Here is a 21,511-nt window from a genome sequence, read left to right as displayed (position 1 = left end):
CATCTTTGTTTTCTTTTTAATCTGGACTGAGGTTTGTCTCCTGAGTGAGTTTCAGTAAGCACAATAAACGTTTGAAAATTACCAGGCAAAACAGAAGAGGATGTTAAATACAGATTCTTGTTAGGCTTCAGAATTTGACACCATACTAACCATTTGCTTTAGACCTGCAAACTTGCTGTTCCTGTATAATGAACTTGTGTGTTAGCACATTATTGAACTCTCTTCCTGATAAGCTGACATCTACAGAGGAATTAGATCATTCACTCGCATTCTTTCTTTCAGAATATTTTGACGTAGTGAACCTTATGCATTAATTCTGATCATCAAAGGCAGGATTTAAATTCTTTATGTCTTTGGTCTCCCAGACAAGTTGATTAAAAGCAAGCTAGATAAACAGTACTATTTCTAGCCTGGTTAGTGGCTGAATTTGAAATAGATAGACTGCGTTCCATCTTAGACGTATGCTGTTATGTATAAAGGCTGCTCTGAAAATAATACCTCCTATTTTATGTTGGCCTATGATATCAGAAGCAGATGTTGGTGGAGATTGACCCTTCCTGCCAGTATTCCATTACATTTTGTTGCCTGGCAGCAGAAGGGTAGTCAGACAAAACGGTATCTGACATGAAAGTGTGTGGAATTGAATTCCTCCATGTGGAAAAAATAGTACCCATTAACATTCATTGATGCTTGCTGAACATTTTTTAAGACCAAACAGTGGATGTTAGTTCTGTGAGGTGGTAAGTGACTTATTTTAGTGGAGGCAGCAATGGTAGTGGGTCACTTCCTCTTGTTCATCACTGGCAAAAAGGCGTAACTAATAGTGGTTACTATGTTGAAAACTAGTGTTTCGTTGCTGAGAAAATGCTCTGTCATTTAGTGTTATTATGCTTCATGTACCTATTTTAGTTTCCATAGAAATAAATAGGAGGCATTGTTTTCAGTGCGATCTACGCAGGTATGTCTTTTTTGCTTACTACATATCCTCAGTTAGTGATATACTGAAGGAAAATAAAAAAGAACTTTTGAAGAAAAGTACTAAAAATAATGCTGTAAAACGAATCCAGTTTTAAGTGCATTATAATAGTTACTCAGAATCATACTGGCATATCTGTATTTACGTTCTTGTTGAATTCATTTTCATTTTCAGTTTCTTAACTTTCATCCACAACTATCTATCATAGTTGCATGTATAGATATAACAGTAAGGGAATTTCAGTTATTCATAATGCAAATGAACGGCTCATGCAGGATTCCTCAGCACAGTAAAAAACTGTCTGAAGGTCATTGCTATTTCAAGAACTAGGGATTAATGGCAAGAAGAATGAACTCAACCTTAAGAACTTCAAAAATTCACAGAGAAGCAACTCACTTTGTAGCTCAGAATGTAGAGAAAGCTGTTAGAAGGCAGAGAAATCCTTCAGCAAGGAAGTGTGTAGTCTCTGACTATATAGTGTGTGTGTGTTTATATACAGCCACAGTATGCGTGTATATATACAGCCATATATACAGCCATTTTTGCTATCTTAGTATCTGCTTCTAACTGATCTGAGATTTAAAACTGGAGTTCAATTAATTAAACTGAACAGGGTTTGTTTTAGCCTCTACAGTAAACGCGATCAGAGCTTTCTAAATCTTCCTAAATGGTACGATCTAAGGGATGTGACCTTAGGGAAAGGGAAATTATTGAGGTTAAAAGTCTTGACTGGTTTCTCTGGTCTGCATTTTCTACTGGAGAGGTTAAGAGAGTTTATGCAAGTTGTCAGAGCTATTAACTTAAAATTCAGATGGGCTTGTAACTCAGCTTTATTTTACTTCACTGTGCACCAGGAATTTTTAATGTATTTTTTACTTGCACAAAACTGTCTTACAGGGGTTCTCTCTCTCTCTCTCTCTCTCTCTCTCTCTTTTTTTTTTTTTTTTTTTTTTTTCTGTTGTTGTTTGGATATGTTAATAATGCATGCTATTGGTATACCTCACTTTCTCACTGAAGGTCTGTGTATTGAATACTAACTGGAGATAGCGTCTTGGTGGAATTATTGATTTAAATAATTCATGATATTGTTGTATAACAACTGTTATATAAACACTTTCAGTTTTACATTTTAGAGTAAAGTAGTTCTCCAAGTGATACTTACAATTTTGGTTCGCCAGGAAGATAAGCTAAATTAAATACAGGTAGAATTTAAGTGATTATTGGGATTATTAGGTTACTGGGAAGCTTTTCTATGTGAGAAGGTATATGAGAACTTTCAGTTAAATTTGTAATGGTTATACTGTTGAACTACAGTTTTATGCAAGCACAAGACTTGTTCTCATTTGTTTTAAACAATGCAAATTCTGTAGCTGGAGGGTCTTCTGATGCTGAAACTGCGAGCATGCCATGTAACCAGCTTTCTCTTTTTGACAACAGATCTTCATTTAAAAACTTTTTGTTCAGAATGTCAAGGAAAAACAACTTTGCTGTAATTTTCCACCCATTTCAGCAGTGTATAATGTTAATCATCAATATTGACTTTGATTCCATATGTGAGTTGTATGATAGGAGTCATATTATGATGTCCAGAGAAATAACTGTTAAGGTGGACCATAAGAATCAATCGGGATATTTTATTTTTGTTTGTTTTCTAGGTTTCTTAGGTTTGTTTTCTGCTACTAGATTTTTTCATACAGGTTTCATGCTTATCTTCTGTAGGCTGAGGCTCGCCTTCTTGAGGAGCAGCGTAGGGTTCAAGTGTATCTCCATGAGAGCACACAAGATGAACTGGCACGAAAGTGTGAGCAAGTACTTATTGAAAAACACCTGGAGATATTTCATACGGAGTTTCAGAATTTATTGGATGCTGATAAAAATGAAGGTACGCCAGTCCAGACATTGCTTTTAGGCTTAAGGTTCCTCCCTGATTTTTTGTGAATAACACAAATTCTGTTGATGGTAAAATGTGATTTTTTTTTTTTTCTTTGACTGATTAAGAGGAATATCTGCCAAAGGTGTTACCAGTGTCCCAGTTTGCCTTGCATTTCCTACCATTTCCATCATTGCTACCAAAATGGAAGTACCACCACTTACTGCCTTTTCTATATTAACATATCTCTTTAAAGCTGTCCTGTTCATGGCATGTTCATTTTAAAGGATGGTGGTCAGCTGGAAAATCTCGTATTTCTGGCACAGCAGGCAGTAACACTAATTAAAGTCTTAATTTATGATAACTAGATAACTAGAATAATCAGAAGTAGCCATATTTCTGCAAGTTAAATATTTTTTTCCTTCTTGGTAAGTAGCAATGTAAAGGTAAAACATTTTAATATTTAACAGATTGTTTTCTATTGAATTTGTCTTAGCTTTCTAGGTTAGTGGAAAGACAGTATACTAGATAATTTTTTGATCTTTTCTTACTTTTCATCAGAGAAATTGAATGTATATTTTCATTGGTATTGATTGTTTAACTCATATTGGCAAGTTTTAAATGACAAATTGGAGTCATAGCTAGTACAAATAAGATACTGGCTTCCCTTATTTTTCAGACTTGGGACGTATGTATAACCTCGTATCTCGAATCCAGGATGGCCTTGGAGAGCTGAAAAAGCTGTTGGAAACTCACATTCATAATCAGGGTCTAGCTGCAATTGAGAAATGTGGTGAAGCAGCTCTAAATGCAAGTATCCCCATAAAGATATGTCTATACATGATTGCTTCCAGTTTATATTAAGAACCCTCCTCACATGCAGATTTCCAATCATAATGTGTTTTCCTACTTGATCATTCAATTTGTGATGACTGGACTGCAGCCATTTAATTATTTGTTTATTATTTCTGAGGTTTCTTTTCCTTAAGAGTTTTGGCTATCTGTCAGGACTTCATGCTGCTCATAAAGCTGGCTGTACAAATATGACATCCTATACTATGATTATAATTTGAAGTCCATATTATAAGTAGCATTTTGTGTTCTATTTCAGTTCCTATTTTATTTCCATATTGTGGCTTCGATGAGTCTGTTTGAAGAAATTCTGTTTTTAACGTTTTGATGAAGTGCTTTATTCTTTTTGCATTCCATTTGCAAAAACGTTATGAATGGTAAGGAGAAGGAGGGTTTAGGGTTCAGTCTCAGCAGCGTTAAAAGGTTGTTTGAAACTTTTGTTAAACTTTTTGAATGTACACAATGTGACACTTCTTATAAAAGATAAACAATAAAAATAGAATAAAACAGAGCAAGATTAAGGTTAAAATCTACCAAAGTAGTATTCTATTTAAAGCAAGATTATATTTGCTTCTGACAGATTTCATTTCAATCAGTAATTGGTTTCAGACACTCTTGAAATAGTTCTAGTAATAGTACTTAGAATAGTGCTAGTAAACATTAAAACAATAGTCTGTAATGGCTTCATGGACAACAGTAAAAATTATGCTTTCAGATGAACATGTTTTACATGTCTGAACTTCATATTCATCTGTTAACTTCTCTAGTTCTAAGTATTTAGCAATAATTTAACAATATTGAGGTTTTCTGAATCAGAAAGTAACTTCAAGAATCTTCAGTGTTGTTCAAAGATGTCACCTTAAATTTTGAAATCAAACATGTTCTATAGTTATGCATCCCTCCATTATCATTCTCAAGTTTCTTTTACCTGGGCCTTGAGGTTCATAGAAAAAGTGAAGGCTCCTTCTTACTGGAATAAGTTCATCTTTGAGAGAATGGAAGCCTGAAATCTATATTTATTCCTTCAACTCCATCCTCTTAAACTCTTCCTGATCACAGTGCTTTCTTGTTTGTTAATCATGTTCTTTATCTGTTTCTTATTCCTTTTCTCTTTGTGTATGTGTGTTATTCTTGTATATTTTCATAACTCTATCTCTGACTGGTTTTCCTTGAGAAAGCATCTTGCCACTTCTTCCAGTATCCTTTACTCTGCTATCTTTTTTCATCATGGCTTTGTTAGTCCACTACCACACTTAGATAATATTAATTCTAACTTCAGTTTCTGTACTGTGTCTGAACAGACAGTTGGCTGAGCAAACATGTCTCAGCTTTTCCGTTGTCATTGGAGATGAAATGGTCCTATGAGCTTATAGAGCAAATAAAGGCAATGACAGCCTTTATTTGAGAAATAGGTGCTATAGGAAAAAATATCAAAAGGTATTAACTTACCCTTCCTGGTAACAGTTTGGAGAAAGGGATGAGCTGAGGACTGTGATCCTCCCCTGTTCATACAGGCGTGCCGCAGAAGAGAAGGGTGGGTGGAAGGGGGAACCTGTGCAGGCCTACTTGGCTGTTTTTTGTTAATTGATATGAAGGTTTTAGCAGTTGTGCTGTGTGGGGTATAAAGGATCACCAGTGTCCTACTATACCCAAAAAATTCTGCAACTGCTTCAGTTTCCTGGAAACCGGGAATGCTTGGATCGTATCTGTGATTTCACTGGGTAACACCTTAGTCTTACCTGATGAGACAACATCCAGGAATTTGATTGATAGTCCTAGTACTGTTTGTGGATCCTGGTACTGTTTGTGGAGCCCATCCTTTTACTTGTAAATAAGTAATTAATGATGGTACTGTCTTCTCTGATGCCTCGATTGAATCAGAGGTTAGCATCAAATCATCGATGTGGTGGTACATTTTGACAGTAGATAGTTTATTCCAACTTGCAAAGTCACGTGCCACCAAATTATGACAAAAAGTAGGTGAATGCACACACCCCTGAGGTAGGACTCGAAAAGTCCACTGCCTGGCCTCCCATTTGAATGCAAACTGGTCTAGAGATTCCTTAGCAATTGGAATGCTGAAAAATGCATTTGCTAGATCCAAAACACAGTGATATGTTTCCATCTCTCTACTTAATGTATCCATGTGGATGACAATGTTGGGTATGGCTGCACGGATCAATGGCGTGAGTTTATTTAGTTCTCTGTAGCCTACTGTCATTTACCAAGTACCATCTGACTTTCTGACTGGCCATATGGATGAGTTGTATGGGATGTGTGCAGGTCTAATGATCCCTACTCTTCAGCTCCTGCACAGTCTTGGTAATTTCTTCTTGTCCACCCAGGAGTCTGTACTGCTTTGTAGTTGTGATCTGGCACTGTTGTGGCAAACAAATAGGTTCGATTTTTGCATGACCCCTTATGATTGTCTGTACCGCCTGGATACTAATACGTCTTTCACTTAATCTAAACTCTCCCACAGTGGTTTGGAGAGTCAAACCCAACAAGATGTCTATCCCCAATATGCACTCTGGAATTGGGGCAATAGGCACCTTGTACTCCTGGGCTGGTAGACACCGAACCCCCAGTTTCAACCTCATTTTGGGTTACGGGGATTATCTGCCCTCCAAACGCACCTATCATTGCCTTAGTGCCTGAAAATTGGTTTGGGTCACCAAATAAAATTGATGTTTCTGCCCCAGTATCTACTAATAACAGTTTGAAGAAGGAGGCAAACTGAGGAATGTGACCCTCTCTCATTTGTACAGTCACACCACAGGAGAGAAGGACAGGGGGAAGTGGGCACCTGAACAGACTCAGATTGCACAGAAGTAGGGTGACTCCAGACCCCCCTGCTGTTTCAGGCACTCACGTACTCCTGTAGCTCACCCCTTGGTTCAGGCCGTGACCCTGGAATTCCACTACACAGCTCAACTCATCTGATCTATTTTAGGCTTTTGCTGCAGAATGAGTTGTGTTCTAAACTCGATTATCTATATTAATTAGACCACTCTTCAGTCAGAAGACTACTACTACTTTTATTAGCTTTGGTTATCTTTTCAGGTACAGGCAGTACATTGTTACATTCTTAGTACAGAGATGTTTTTCAGTTGTTTCTTATAACAGTTGCCAATTTATAATTGCCTGGATCTCTCAGGTCCGCTTGGAATTAAACTCGTATTTTTGGAAGTGTCTGACTGAATAAGTAATTTTGGTTTTATTACTAGTTGCTGTTAATAAAAGCTTGCAGTAGTGTCTGTCCGACAGGAGAACATAAACTAGTCCTGATAGATACTAGACTAAGTATGTAGTGCTTAGTCATACTTAGTTGGACATGGAAACATAGAATCTTGAATTGGAGGGGACCTTTAAGGGTCACCTAGTCCAAATCCCCTGCTGTGAACAGAGATATCTACAGCTAGACCAGATAGCTTAGAATCTCATCTAGCCTGACCTTGAATGTCATCAAGTTCAGGGCTTCCACAGCCTCCGTGAGGAAGCCTGTTCCAGTGCCTCACCACTCTTATTTATAAAAATGTTTTTCCTTGTAACCAATCTAAATCTCCTCTGTTCTAGTCTGAAACCATTGCCCCTTTTCTTAGCACTGCAGACCCTGCTGAAGAATCTGTCCCCTTCCTTCTTATAGCCTCTCTATAGATTCTGAGAGGCTGCTATCTGTTCTCCCCAGAGCCTTCTGTTTTCCAGAGAGTTCCAACTCTCTCAGCCTGTCCTCATAGGGGAGGTGTTCCATCCCCTGGCTCATATTTGTGTCCCTCCTCTGGACACAGTTTACTTGCTGAGAGTGCACTCAGTCCCACTATCAGTGTCACTGATGAAGATATTAAAGACCAGCGGTCGCAGTACTGACCCCTGAGGAACATCATTTGTCACTGATCGCTGTCTAGAGATTAAGTCACTGACCACTGCTGTCTGGATGTGGTCTTGCACCCAGTTCCTCATCCGTTGAACAGTCTACCCATCAAATTCCATATCTTTCCAATTTGTCAAGAAGGGTATTACAGGGGACTGTGTCAAAGACATTGTTCGTGACATTAGTAAACTGCTAACACTGTACATTTTCACCATTAAAGTTTTGCCAGGGAATAACTCCATTTTGGAGAAAGGAGAAAGTAATCTCTCTTTATTACAGGATCCTAAAATGTATGTACAGACAGTGCTGGATGTCCATAAGAAATACAATGCTTTAGTCATGTCAGCATTCAACAATGATGCCGGTTTTGTGGCTGCACTAGACAAAGTAAGTATATCTATCGAAGTAGGGTAGCCATTTTCTTAGTGTTTTGTTTCCCAAAAATTTCACTGTCTTTTGTGATTTATAGGCTTGTGGTCGATTTATAAATAATAATGCGGTGACAAAAATGGCCCAGTCATCCAGTAAATCCCCAGAGCTGCTGGCACGATACTGTGATTCTTTACTGAAGAAAAGGTATGTTTTTGAAGACAAATCATTATTCCAGGTTGGTTTTTGTTTTAAAAGAATTCAGAAGTTTTATTCCATACCTTCAAAAACAAAGCATTTCAAGAAAACTTAATTATACAAAATTTTGATTTAAACATGAAAAATAAAAATTAGAGGGGAATATTCTACAGATTACATGTAATTTAATTCTTAAAGAAGTGGGGGGAATAACATAAGTAGAAGTTGTTTTTGTTTTTTTTTTCCTTGCAGTAATATGAGCTCAATTTTGTTTAAGTTGTTTTCTGTTCTAGATGTTGTTTTCATTGTTTTTCTGAAATTTGAGTTATAGTATACGTGTGTGTCATGAAGAAGAGATGCACATTCCCCTTTTCCATTAAAGCTCTTGCTTTCCTATTGTCATTTTCTTTGTATCTTCTTCTGTCTGGGCAGAAATTGAGGACAAAAAATTTTCTGATTTCTCATCGTTCATAATTTAATTAAGGTATCTGACTTCGAATGTTTAAGCAGCTTATAAAGTGAGTTGATGTCAGTCCAGTTCATACTGGATTTATGTCAGTTTTGTCACTGACATGTTTGCTAGCTGTTTTTGTCAGGGAAGTTGGAAAATCAAACCAGGAAAAGTTACTCTTTATTCCCTTTCCTATCTCTTTTTTTTTTTCCTTCTGAAAAGGATTGATTTTTCCCTTCTATGGTGTGTAGATATACTTGATATATTAAGTATACCTGATGTGTGGAGGAAAACTGTGATGCCAAATTAGCTGTCACCCAGTCAAGACCCAGCTCTCTGAGCAGTTTTCTCTGAATTACCTGTGATAAGAAGTGAAGGTAGCATTTAGCAGCAGATAAGAAAGCAGAAAGAAAGAAATATCTAAGACCAGAAATCCTGAGAAGTATCAGGGGGTCCCAGGCAGTTCGTGGTAAAGGAGTTATACATATTGTTTCAGAATCACATACTTTGTATGCTTACATATGTGTGTTGTGTGAAATAAAGACAAAAGTGTTCAGTTCATGGCGCCATTTCCCCTTAAGAGTCTTTGGTCCCCAAATTATTCAATTTGTTTTCCTATATTTATGAAATAAATTTCCACATACTTCCTTAAAGTTGGCTTAAAATAGCAGTTTGGAGAATTGTAAAAAAAGAAAAGAAAAAAAAAAAAAAAGCACTTATTTCGTTGCAGCTCAAAGAATCCAGAAGAAGCAGAATTGGAAGATACACTCAATCAAGTGGTAAGATATCTGTAAACATCTGTTCTTTTCAAATTAAGCTCTGGCAAGTCGGTAATATTTGTCAGTTGTAAGTCAGTAAAGTTCTTTTATATGCTTGGTTTCAGTAGCTTTTCAGTAATAATCTTCGTATCTGTGAGACTTGTTAGTTTTATTTTAATACAAGTTACTTAGTGTATTTAAAGTGAGTAGGGTGAATTTCTGCTTAATTCAGTTTTTTATATGTATATAAGAACATACAAATATAAGAACATATATATGTATATTCTATACGATAGTTTCTGAAGTATGTTCCTATATAATGATAGTTGTGGCTATGTAGATTTGTAAATAAATTAGACTGTTGATTTGGAATGCACAGTTCATGTGTTTTAAACTGAATCCATTATTTAAAAAGTCACACACAAAACAAACAAGCAAACAAAAAATCCTAAAACTGCATCCAGATTTGACCTGCTAATGAAGTAAATACTGTTAAAGTTTTTTCACTACAAATACTTACATTTTTTTTTACAACTTATCTTTTATTTTTCCAGATGGTTGTCTTCAAATACATTGAAGATAAAGATGTGTTTCAAAAATTCTATGCTAAAATGCTTGCCAAGAGACTTGTACATCAGAACAGTGCTAGTGATGATGCTGAGGCAAGCATGATCTCTAAACTTAAAGTGAGTATTCTGTGATTGTCCAATGTCTTACTGTGTTGCAGGTCTTCACGCTGCCATGGAATGCACTGATGTATGTACTGTAATTTCATGCTTTTTATCATGTGTCATATAGAACCAAAAGAGTACACAGCCTAGTTCTCTTCCACTTCTGATTTTTTATTTTTTGTTTAATTTAAACTCCTGTGGGCTTGCAGTGCACATCTGTCAGATTGGGGTTAAATATATTCTTATCCAATAGATGACTTAGATATTGTTATCCAAATGAACAATTTGATTTAATTAACCCTTGTTAATACAAGGTCAAGCAAAATAGATGTAATGATCTTTTAGTAGTATGTTTCATTATGTGCCTTACCCATTTTTAAAACAGTTTTCAGCTTCTGATGAAGAACATGTTTATTGGGGATTTGAATAAGGGAAACACTGAACTTTGAATGTTTTCTTTTAAGAAAATTGGCTCCTTTAGGAATTCTTTGTTGTCATTCTTTGTTGTCAAAATGCATCTTTCTGACATATGTGCTGTTTTTGTTGTTGCTTTTTTATTTTTTTTAAATACAGCAAGCTTGTGGTTTTGAATATACATCCAAGTTACAGCGGATGTTCCAAGATATTGGTGTAAGCAAGGACTTGAATGAGCAATTTAAAAAGCATCTGACCAATTCAGAACCACTGGATTGTAAGTGTTATGATTACTTATGTTACTTTTGAGTACTTTTAATTTTGTTTTATTTCTGCACATAAAAGCTAATTATATGAGGGTAATACTTAATTGGCACATCGTAATCCCTAAAGTTTAGAGTTATTATGTTGACCAAGATAGGTTTTTATACTAGACCTCTAAGTCTGTGTTTTATTATCTGATAACGCTTCATAGTTTTTTCAGCTCACGGCTAGGTACATAATAAAATTGAGTTGAATCCTGACTTTTTTTTTTTTAATTGGAAAGATGGTTTTGCTTATGAGCACAACATAGCATAAGCTATCTTTTATAAAAGCAATAAAAAAAAAGGATGCTGTGTCTTAGGTTGTTAGAAAGCTTTATTCCTTTTTTCGGAAGAAAGTCTGTTAATTGAAGTGTATTGAAACAAACTATTTCAAAAGCAATAACTGTTTGTTGGATTATATTACAGTATTTTCAGGCTTAAGTTTTATTTAGATTTCTTGTATTATGTCTACTAACATATCCAAAATGTCTTACAAATATAATTGTGTGATTTTTGTTCTTGCCAACATGTATTGTGGTGCATTTTCAATACACATAAATTTGTGTGTTAGATGAGCAGTCTGTTGTTGGGATAGAAACAAGCTAAAAATTTCTAGAAAAGAGAAAATTGATTGACTGTCACAGAAAACCTAAACTTATTCAACTTACTCCATCATTTTTTATTGGATTCCTTTGTTCTATGGTCTGAATAAAGAAAAAACTATATATTGTTGAATGATTTTTCACTGTGTTAGTTTGAACAAGGCAGAAGCATTTCCTGTCCTTGTGTTAGATCTCAAATTCTTTGACCAGCAAGTGGAAGCAAGGATGATAATGCAGTTCATCCTGCTAATGTGCATTCTTATCCCTTCCAGTGGATTTCAGCATACAGGTGCTGAGTTCTGGATCATGGCCATTTCAGCAGTCTTGCACATTTGCTCTACCCTCTGAGGTAAGGATCTGAACTTTGTTCATCCGAGCAATGGAATTAATAAACAAGAAAGGGATTTACCAGGATAGGTCCATCTGTGTTTTGTTTGTTTTTGTGTGGGTTTTTGGTTGTGGGTTTTTGGTTTTGTTTTGTTTTTTTTGGAGTGTCAGAGAGGACTAGAAAGTTCTTTTTTGTATATTTTCTATTTGTCTTTTGGCTGAAGGATGTTTAGAACAATATAAATGAATAAAAGTAGTGGGAGGAATTTGTGTGAAATATATAGCTTCCTTCTCCTGCTTAAAGGTGGTGATCAGTGAAATTTCAAAACATTATGTAGCAATGAAAAAGATTGTTAGCATGTCTTTTTTAATATACGTCTATGTAAGAAACTTTCTTGGCAGTTGCTTCAGCTCTGTCCAATAAATTTGGTTTGGATAATGTAACCATTAATTTCCTATTTAGTGCATGCTGAAAATAGATAAGACATAAATGCTTCATACGTGAATTTAACTGTTATTAGTGGAGTATCATGGTAGTTAAACGGACCTTCCCATCTTGCTTCACATTCCTTAAAAGAAAGAAGTTTAGATTCTTGTTTAGATTTTTATTGTTAGTGATGCTTTTAAAATGGAAACTTATCATCCAGACTGAAGAATGTGAATGTTTTTAATTTCAGACAGTTTGGCAGTATAGAGTGATCAGATTTAATTCCTGTGTTCTTTTTTTTTTTTTAATGCAGTTAGAACGGAGCTATCAGAGGTTTACTGCATTTTATGCCAGTCGTCATAGTGGAAGAAAATTAACGTGGTTGTATCAGCTTTCCAAAGGGGAACTGGTTACCAACTGTTTCAAAAACAGATACACATTACAGGTAAGAGTAGGGTTGTGTCAATAAAAACACTTGGTGATGTTTTCAGTTTTGGAGCTGATTGCAGTGATTGCTTAGAAGACTTGCATTCACACTGTGCTCTCCACTGCTTTTATGCGTTTAGGATGAGCTGTCCAGTCTCTTTACTCCTCACTTGGAGATAACATGTTTTCTTCACAGTAAGGGATCGCTGTTGAGATAAATGTGTTTAAAACAGTGAAGTACGTAGTTAGTTAAGTAGCTGAGTAGCACAAATGAATTTTAGTTAATGATGCAGTGAGTTAAGCAGTCTTTTATTTGTATGTCAAAATATTCATTTCCTTAATTGTTAAATTAATGTATACGTGTGTTTAACTACTAAGCATTCATTTACTTTATTCATGTGAATAATGCTACTGGCTTTGAAAAAAAAAAACAACAGTTCTTGGTGTTACGATAAATAGAACCTTTATTATATCTTTGATCTGTTTACTATAATGTTATTTAAGATATGTTTAAAATAAATATGATTTAGAAATCTTATGTATTACTTTTGGCTTAAATGGTCTTTGAGCTGTGTTGTGTGAAACAACTGCAACCTCTTTGTTAAAGACCTTGTATGTCATGCTTTTCTATGTGCATTCTCTCAAAAAGTAGGAGAGCTCAGAACAGTGAGAAGAAACAAGATAGTCTCTGAACTTTTGTAATCAACATATGTTAACTCAGTGGTGGTAGGTTTGATAAGCTACTGATAGCTGCTCGCTTATAAATTTGGTTTCATCATTCTGCTAGATTTAGTAGGTTTGTGAAGATGAGTTCAGTATTCTTTTAGGTATTAAATGGAGATTAAATGAGGAAGAGTTAGGGAGTGATAGAGGAAAAGATATTATGAAGTGTCTGCAGCTAGTTAAATGCTCAGAATATTTGTCTGTATGTTTAGATGATGCTGGAAGATAGAGTTCTGGTTGTGTAAGTAGTATCTGTATTGTGTGTGTAATGATCAGCACTAGTTGGTTATTTTCCTTTGTCCAGTTATTTCAGTGTGTACTTTTACACTGGTGAATTTCAAACTGCTCAAGTTCAGTAAGTATGTGTGTATGTTCTCATATTCTGCTTTTTGTATCTGGTAGGCATCCACATTCCAGATGGCAATTTTACTGCAGTACAACACAGAAGATGCCTACACCATGCAGCAATTGACAGACAGTACTCAAATAAAAATGGTAGTGCCTTTCAACATTTAACTGCACTATATGAGTCTTTTGGTCATCAGGGCTCTTCCTGCTATTGTAAGAAACTGTGTTCAGATATGCTTGGAGCCAGAATTGGTTTCTGTCCTAAAGGTGCAGATGTGGTTCCCTGATTTACTTTCCTGTAATTACTAACTGCTTAGTCTTTTGATAAATCTTAGTCTGCCTTGTCACTAGAATGAATTGTGTAGCTTCATGCTGACCCCTGGTATTTAATAAGATGGCACCATAGGAGGAGCAGCATTTTTTTCTAAATGATTGTGTGTTGCATTTCTGTTTTCTGCATTTCAACGGTGATTTATCTGATCATATAAAAATTGATATGTCGTTCACTGCCTCCTGTAGAAAAGGTGAACCTCTTCTTCCCAAGTAGCTTTTGTGGCCCAAGGTTTATTTGGCATTTGTGTCTTTTCTTAGTTCTGAATCAGGTCTGCTGGGACTTCTGGAAAGCTTGGCAATCCCTAGTCAGGTGGATTTTTAATTTTTAATTTTAGAAATGCAAATCTAGTAAGTTACTGCTGTTAGTTTATAGCGGATACAGAAGTCTTTCACAGGGTTGCCATTTATTACAGATGTCTTTTTGCAGATTTCTGTAGATAGATGCAAGCACAGATTAAATCATATATATCTATATATAGAATAAGTGTTTGGTACAGATTGTAGCTGGAGCAGAATAAAATTCCATACAGATGAAACCTAGCAACATGAAACCCAGAAGACTTGGGCTGTGCTAAAATGGCAACTTTGCAGGCTTGCACAGAACATTGGCTAGTGTAGCCATCTGGGTGACTGACTAGTGACAGTGATCAGAACCAACCTCCTATTGTACTGAAGACAAGAAAAATATATTAATCAGAAAACAGAAGGTGCTTATTTCTTGAAACTTTAGTTTGGCATTATACTTACATTTACATGGCTTGGAGAAAAATGATTTCTGAAACATAAGACTGATTTGCAAGCAGATTTATAGTACAACAACTGGGAGGATCTGTTGTTTGGAATTAGTCTTTATAAAGAATTTAATGGTACTTGCCAATGCAGGGTGCTATGACCTGACACCCAAGAAGGCTCACTACATTTCTGTGAACTACGTTTTTTATTGCTTCCCAGGCTCATTTTATGGTGTTCTGCACTCAGTAGTTCTTAGTGTAAATCTGTGTATTCTTATTAAAAGGATTTTAATTTATGGAAAGGAAGGGAGATGACTGGCTGGCTGTGCTGATGTTTTCTGTAATTTTGTAGGATATCTTGGCACAAGTTCTACAGATACTGTTGAAATCAAAATTACTTGTAAGTACCTCTTTTTTTTATTATTTGCTTTATGGTCGGCAAAATGTACTGATTAATGTATGTTTACTTATTTTGTTCCAGGTTTTGGAAGATGAAAATGCAAATGTTGATGAAGTGGAGCTAAAACCAGATACCTTAATAAAGCTGTATCTTGGTTATAAAAAGTAAGGGAAAAACTTCATCTACATACTGTTGGATAGTATGAGTAGCATCTTGTTTGCTTTAAAAATTTTAGTACAATGAGATATTCCTGAAATGAAAGCTTCCAAGTTCAAGTGCCAATTCAGATATGGATCCCCTTATCAGCTTCAGAGGAGATGGATGGCTAATAAGAAAATAGGGAAGATTTCAGCTATCTGACTTTGATTTTGTCATAAGTACTGTCATGACCTTAATGTTTTCACATCTCCATTTTGTTCCTTGAATCTAATGTATTTTTTACATAATTTATAAGGTGCATGACTTAAATGTGGTCAGCAAAATACTTCATATTCTGTGATCATCAAAGGCTGAACACTTAAATATTCATCCAGTAGAGATAACTTGAGAACATCAGCAGGCTCACTTTAGAACTTCAGAGTGTAAACAGCTGTGGTAACTTAAACATGATTCTCAGTAGCTTTTATTACTTTAACCAATGTTGTTCTTAATGTTTGTGTATTTTAAACTTCTTTCACCACTCTGACATTTTACTGTACTAACCAGAGCATAGACATGTGTTCAGTGAGGAATTCATTTCTTCAGGAAGATGAAATCTCAAGTGAAAGAAACATTTTAAACCTGTCCTTGCACATCCTTCATCTGCTTTTACCCTTTTGACTAATAACTGAAGGTTGGAGCATACACGCTGTTCAGTTACAACAGTGTAATAATGAATGCGCTCAAGTGTTGCATTGTGTGTATTGGAGGCTCCAGTTATGACTCACAAGATAATGCTAAAAAAGTAATGGGTCTTCTCCCCGGTGCAGTCAGTCAGTATAACTGAGTGGCCACACTCCTGAGTGCCTTGATGCTGCAGCTTGTGCCCCACTTCTAATGTGGGATGGTGTGTGGTACATACGATAATGGCACAGCTCTGGGCACTGTAGAGTCTGTGAAAGGCATAATTCAGTTTTATGGAATAAATTATTTTCTTCATGTCACAGTTAATGATTTTCTCTACTGTCACAATCCAAATGTAAATTAAAATGGTGATTTTGTTTCTACTGACTTACTTTTTCATGTTCACTGATTAGAAGCTTCTTAGTAAACATAGAAATCATTCACATCAGTATAACTGTGCAGTTCTGATTTGACCTAACAGATGAGAGCATTGTATTCAGTAAGTCATGGAATACGTGAACAACAACCAAATAGATATCTGGGGTTTCTGGTTTTTTTTTGTTGTTGTTATTGCTGTTTTTTTAATTAACTTGAATAATATTATCTAAAACCTTTGGGAGTGCCAAAGTTCACTTTCATTGTAAAATTCTGATAGTGTGGTGTGTAAGTTGTTTTGGTGAGGGCTTTGTGTTTTCTTTTTAAGTTGAAAAAAGGCTAATTTATTTGATTAACTTCTGTTTTTCTTTACAGCAAAAAGTTAAGGGTGAACATCAATGTACCAATGAAAACTGAACAGAAGCAGGAGCAAGAAACTACACACAAAAATATAGAGGAAGATAGGAAACTACTGATTCAGGTGACTTATTGCAGGATTCTGCTGCACAGTGCACACAGAATTTCAACCTTATAGTATTCCAGTGAAGCATACTGTGAAGAACTAAAAGTATTCCAAAGCAATAGGCTGAAGCTAAAAATATGTTATAGTTTTATTGTTCCTTCCAGTCTGTAATAGAAAGTGTAGAAAGACATACTATGATACTGTTCTCTACATTGTTTTACATGTTAGTATTTGGGTTCCATGGATGCATTTGCTCACAAGACTTCTATTCTGACTGAAAATTATAAATAGCTTTGTGGCTTTTTTTTTAACGATCTTGACTGGGGGATTGAGTGCATCCTCAGTAAGTTTGCAGATGACACCAAGTTGGGAGGGGGTACTGATCTGCCAGTGGGGAGGAAGGGTACTACAGAGGGACCTGGATAGACTAGATCAATGGGCCAAGGTAAACTGTATGAGTTTCAATAGGGCCAAGTGTCCAGTCCTGCATTTTAATCACAACAGCCCCCGGCAACCCTACAGGCTTGGGGAGGTGTGGCTGGAAAGCTGCCTGATGGAAAATGACCTTGGTGTGCTGATGGACAGACAGATGAATATGAGCCAGCAGTGTGCCCAGGTGGCCGAGAAGGCCAATGGCATCCTGGCTCGTATCAGGAATGCTGTGGTGGGCAGGAGTAGGGAAGTCATCCTGCCCCTACTCAGCATTGGTGAGGCTTTACCTTGAGTACTGTGTTCAGTTTTGGGCACCTCAGTACAGAAAGGACAGACATTGAGGTGCTGGAGCAGGTCCAAAAAAGGGCAACAAGACTTGTGAATGGCTTGGATAATATGCCCTTCAGTGACTGAAGGAACTGGGGCTGTCTAGTCTGGGGAAAAGGAAGGGAAACCTTATTGTACTCTTCCAGTACCTGAAAGTGCCAGTACCCCACAGTGACAGTGCGGTTGATCTCTTCTCACTGGTGACATGTGACAGGACAAGGGGAAATGGCCTCAAATTGCTCCATGGTAAGTTTAGGTTGGATATCAGGAAACACTCTTTTATGGAAAGTTTTGTTAAGCACTGGAATAGGCTCCCCAGCCAGGTGGTTGAGTCACCATCCCTGGATGTGTTTAAAAACCATTTGGATGTGGTGCTTAGGGACATGATTTAACAGAGGATTGTTAGAGTTAGGGTAATATGGTTAGGTTGCTGTTGGACCTGATGATCTTTAAGGTCTTTTTCAACCTGAGCAATTCTATGATTAAGGATGAACTTGAAGGAATTTTTTATTACTTCATGTAGAAGTACTTAAGAAGTAGAGGGGACAGAGAAAGTAGATAGAATAGGGTAGTTCAGTTGGAATGGGCATTCAAAGACCACATTACAGCTGCCTTTCTTCTTCAGGGCTAACCAAAAGTAAAAGCACATCAATGTGGATGTTTTCCAGTTGTCCTTTAAACACTTGACCATCTTAGTTGGGGCATCAACCACCACTGAGATTATAAATGTTCTACTAAAAGAATGTCACAGTAAAGATAAACACATAAGTAAGATTTCATGTTATGCAAATATTTTATTTGTTGGTGGTGGTACTGTTGTTCTTACTGATCTCAAGTAACATAGTTCTTAAAATTCCTATGTGAGAAACACTTGATGGCTGTATCCTATGTTAATTCTGAGTTCTAAAAGTCAATGTGAATAGCTGGCACTCTGTAGGTGTACAGGAACTGCTAATTCAAGGCCTGAACCGATGATTGTACCCCTAGTGAAGGGACACAGCCAGCCCTGGGAGTAAAGGTGAAAGAAATTCAGGTTCTACCCCACCCTAAGCCTCATTTAAGGGCTGGATGCCAAAAGGGAATGATGTATACTTGGAGATCCCTCCGTTTGAGTATTTTGTTAGCCCTGATCTTTGGAATGGGTAAGCAAATCTTTCTTTGTTTAACTGGATTGTGACTATCACTCTTTTTTGGGTAGGTTAAAGCTGGTTATCTGCCATTGTCTTTTCCTGCAGTAGATAAGTTTATCCCCACCTCCTGCTGAAGTTATTTTTACAATGCTACTGTGGTAGTAGACATGATCCACTGGAGAAATAAATTGGCTTTATGCAGGACAAGCTCCTAAGCTTCTCCTTCTGACTTTGCTGTGCAGGCTGCTATTGTAAGAATTATGAAAATGAGGAAGGTTCTAAAACACCAGCAACTACTTGGAGAAGTGTTAACACAGCTGTCCTCAAGGTTCAAGCCACGAGTTCCAGTAATTAAGGTATGTGAGAATTATTGCTCTAACCCTATGTTCCTGGTGTCAAGGAGGATTAAATATAGCTTTCTGAATTAAAAAAGGAAACAAAAAAGACATCTTCAAAATCATGGCAAGGCAGTTGGCTTGGCAGTTTGTATGGGAGGGTGTTGTCACTCTGGTTTCCAGCAGTAGCTGTAATCTGCTTGTGAAGAGCTCCACCATGGCATCCATCCAGAAGAAAGTCATGTTGTCTGTGTCTCATGTGGCCTCTCGAGCCAGAAGCAGCAATGTGAGAACACAGACTGGAGGCCATCCAGGTGTCAGGCACAGGGTGTGGCAAAGTCTTCAGCCAGTGGCTGCTGGTAGCAGTAAGTACACCTGTGGAAAAAGCACCCACGTTAAAGAGATGCTTAGCATGTTGGTAGAGCTTTAGGAGGATATGGGCAGGCTGAGGAGCATCAGGAAGTCAGAAAAAGAGATGCAACAGACTCTGTGCTCTTTCACTTCTGAAACAGACTCATCAGCCACTCAACGTAAGAAATAAGGGCTACTTTGCCCTCCCCACACCAGGCAAAAAGGAGGAGATCTAAGAGATGGGAGGAATGGAAGCAAGTTTCTACTTAGGGCAACAGGCAAACCCCTTTCCCTGTCTACCTCACTTTCCCAGATGCCCTTACACATTAGGGACAAGCAAATGACTGTGTGGATGAAAGTGCATCCGAATTGGAGGGGTTGTGTAGGACAGATCAACCTACTCCCCATATCATGACAACTGCATTTAAAAAACAAAACAAAACAAATGATTCTTTCCTGTGTGAGAAGAAGGCCAAGCCTACTGGTGATTAAACTATGAAATGTCATGCCACTGCCACTCAGAGAGTACTGCATGCTAATGAGATCCTTAATGCTGCTTCATTGAGGTACTGTTGGGCTGTTCTTCTAGAGAACGTTAGGCAGGAAAAGAAAGTGTATTATCACTAAAAGCAAGGGTCAGGTAACATGAGAATATTATAGGGATACTGCATACCTTTGTAAAGAGAAAATTAATGTGGCGGAAGCTTGGTTACAAGTTGAGGCTTGCAAATACTAACTAAATATGTTACCAGCAAAAGGGGAGAACCAGAAGGAGCGTTATTTTGTTGAAAATGGTCACCTTACAAATGTGGCATAGTTTGATTCAGTCTTGGCCTCTGTCTTCAACACTAATGATGAGCTCAGGCATTCCAGGTGCCCCACTTGGGCTGAAGGTCTGTGACTATGGGAATGATCAGAGTTTGCTGAAAGTTGTGTGAGGTTTCTGCTCTTCATGGATCATGTAAGTCTGTCGGACCTGATGGGATTCATCACAGGGTACTGGCTGATACCATCACGAGACCTGTCTCAGTTGTTTTCCAACAGTCTTATGAATTTGGGGAGGTCTCAGTTGACTAGAAGCTGGCAAATGTTCCAGTTTTCAAGAATGGCAAGAAAGAAGATTCTGATAATTTTAGGCCTGTTGGTCTCACTTCAGTGACTGGTAAAATTATGGAGGAAATTATGCTGGGACTTAAAGAAAAACACATGAAGAACAAGGTCATCATGGGTCACAGCCAATGAGGGAAAGGTCCTGTTCAACTTTAACTTAATCTCCTTTTATGACAAGGTCACCCATCTGGTTGACAAAGAGAAGCCAGTTGATGTTATCTTTTTAGATTTCATTAAAGTTTTTCATACTGTTTCTCAACAGGATACTTCTGTACAAAGGATACTGCTAGCCTACAGCTAGACAAAAACAATGTGATGTGTGAGCAATTGGTTGGGAGGTTAGGCCCAAAGGGGATTACATCAGTGACAAAAGATAACAAGTGGAGCTTCTTCCCAGGGCTCCATTTTAGGGGCAGTTCTCTTTAGTGTTTACATAAATGACTTGGATGTAGGACAAGAAGGTGTTTTGAGCAAGTTTTCTGATGGTACTAAATTGGAAGAAGCTATTTCCTCAGATGGTTGGAGAGAGAAAATTAGGTAGCTGGGTAGTCACCTACTGCATGGAGTTTAGTAAGAGCAAGTACTGGATTCTGCACCTAAGAAGGGGCAACCCTGGCTATTTGTACACGTGTGGGGATGAGATGCTGGAAGGCAGCCCTGTTGAGAGAGTTTTGAGGGCCTTGGTCAAACAGTGTGCCCAGGCAGCCAGGAAGGCCAACCAGGTACTGGGGTGCATCAGGTGCGACATTGCTAGCCAGTTGAGGGAAGTGATTTGTCCTGCACTGTTCTGCACTGCTGCACCCTCACCTTGATTACTGGGTTCGACTTTGGGCATCACAGTATAAAAGGGACATAAAACTCTTAGAAAGTGCCCAAATGAGGGCCGCAAAGATATTGATGGGTCTAGACAGGAAGCTGTTTGAGGAGGGGCTGAAGGTTTGTTAAGTCTAGATAAGAAGAGACTGAGGGGAGACCTCATCATGGCCTACAGCTTCCTCACAAAGGGAAGTAGAGGGAGAGGTGCTGGTAGCATCTCTGGTGACCAGCAATAGAACCTGAAGAACAGCATGAAGGAAAATTCAGGTTGGATCTCAGGTGAAGTTTCTTCACCAAA

At 37.4% G+C, this 21,511-nt stretch overlaps 1 protein-coding gene across 6 annotated transcripts in view; it reads left to right on the top strand.

Moving 5' to 3' along the window:
• Positions 1 to 21,511, top strand: part of CUL1 (cullin 1) — a 52,492-nt gene that overhangs the window by 29,487 nt on the left and 1,494 nt on the right. For all 6 annotated transcript variants that reach the window (XM_072327708.1, XM_072327705.1, XM_072327707.1 and 3 more), the window contains 14 exons: positions 2,696 to 2,858; positions 3,526 to 3,656; positions 7,849 to 7,956; positions 8,039 to 8,145; positions 9,318 to 9,366; positions 9,900 to 10,031; positions 10,590 to 10,707; positions 11,610 to 11,686; positions 12,405 to 12,536; positions 13,643 to 13,735; positions 15,005 to 15,052; positions 15,134 to 15,216; positions 16,625 to 16,730; positions 18,844 to 18,957. In XM_072327708.1, the coding sequence (XP_072183809.1) occupies positions 2,696 to 2,858; positions 3,526 to 3,656; positions 7,849 to 7,956; positions 8,039 to 8,145; positions 9,318 to 9,366; positions 9,900 to 10,031; positions 10,590 to 10,707; positions 11,610 to 11,686; positions 12,405 to 12,536; positions 13,643 to 13,735; positions 15,005 to 15,052; positions 15,134 to 15,216; positions 16,625 to 16,730; positions 18,844 to 18,957 (1,461 nt within the window). The remainder of the gene's footprint in view (positions 1 to 2,695; positions 2,859 to 3,525; positions 3,657 to 7,848; positions 7,957 to 8,038; positions 8,146 to 9,317; positions 9,367 to 9,899; positions 10,032 to 10,589; positions 10,708 to 11,609; positions 11,687 to 12,404; positions 12,537 to 13,642; positions 13,736 to 15,004; positions 15,053 to 15,133; positions 15,217 to 16,624; positions 16,731 to 18,843; positions 18,958 to 21,511) is intronic.

The sequence above is a fragment of the Excalfactoria chinensis genome, chromosome 2, assembly GCF_039878825.1.
Source record: "Excalfactoria chinensis isolate bCotChi1 chromosome 2, bCotChi1.hap2, whole genome shotgun sequence".
Taxonomy (NCBI): domain Eukaryota; kingdom Metazoa; phylum Chordata; class Aves; order Galliformes; family Phasianidae; genus Excalfactoria; species Excalfactoria chinensis.
This window is presented reverse-complemented; position numbering and strand designations above follow the sequence as displayed.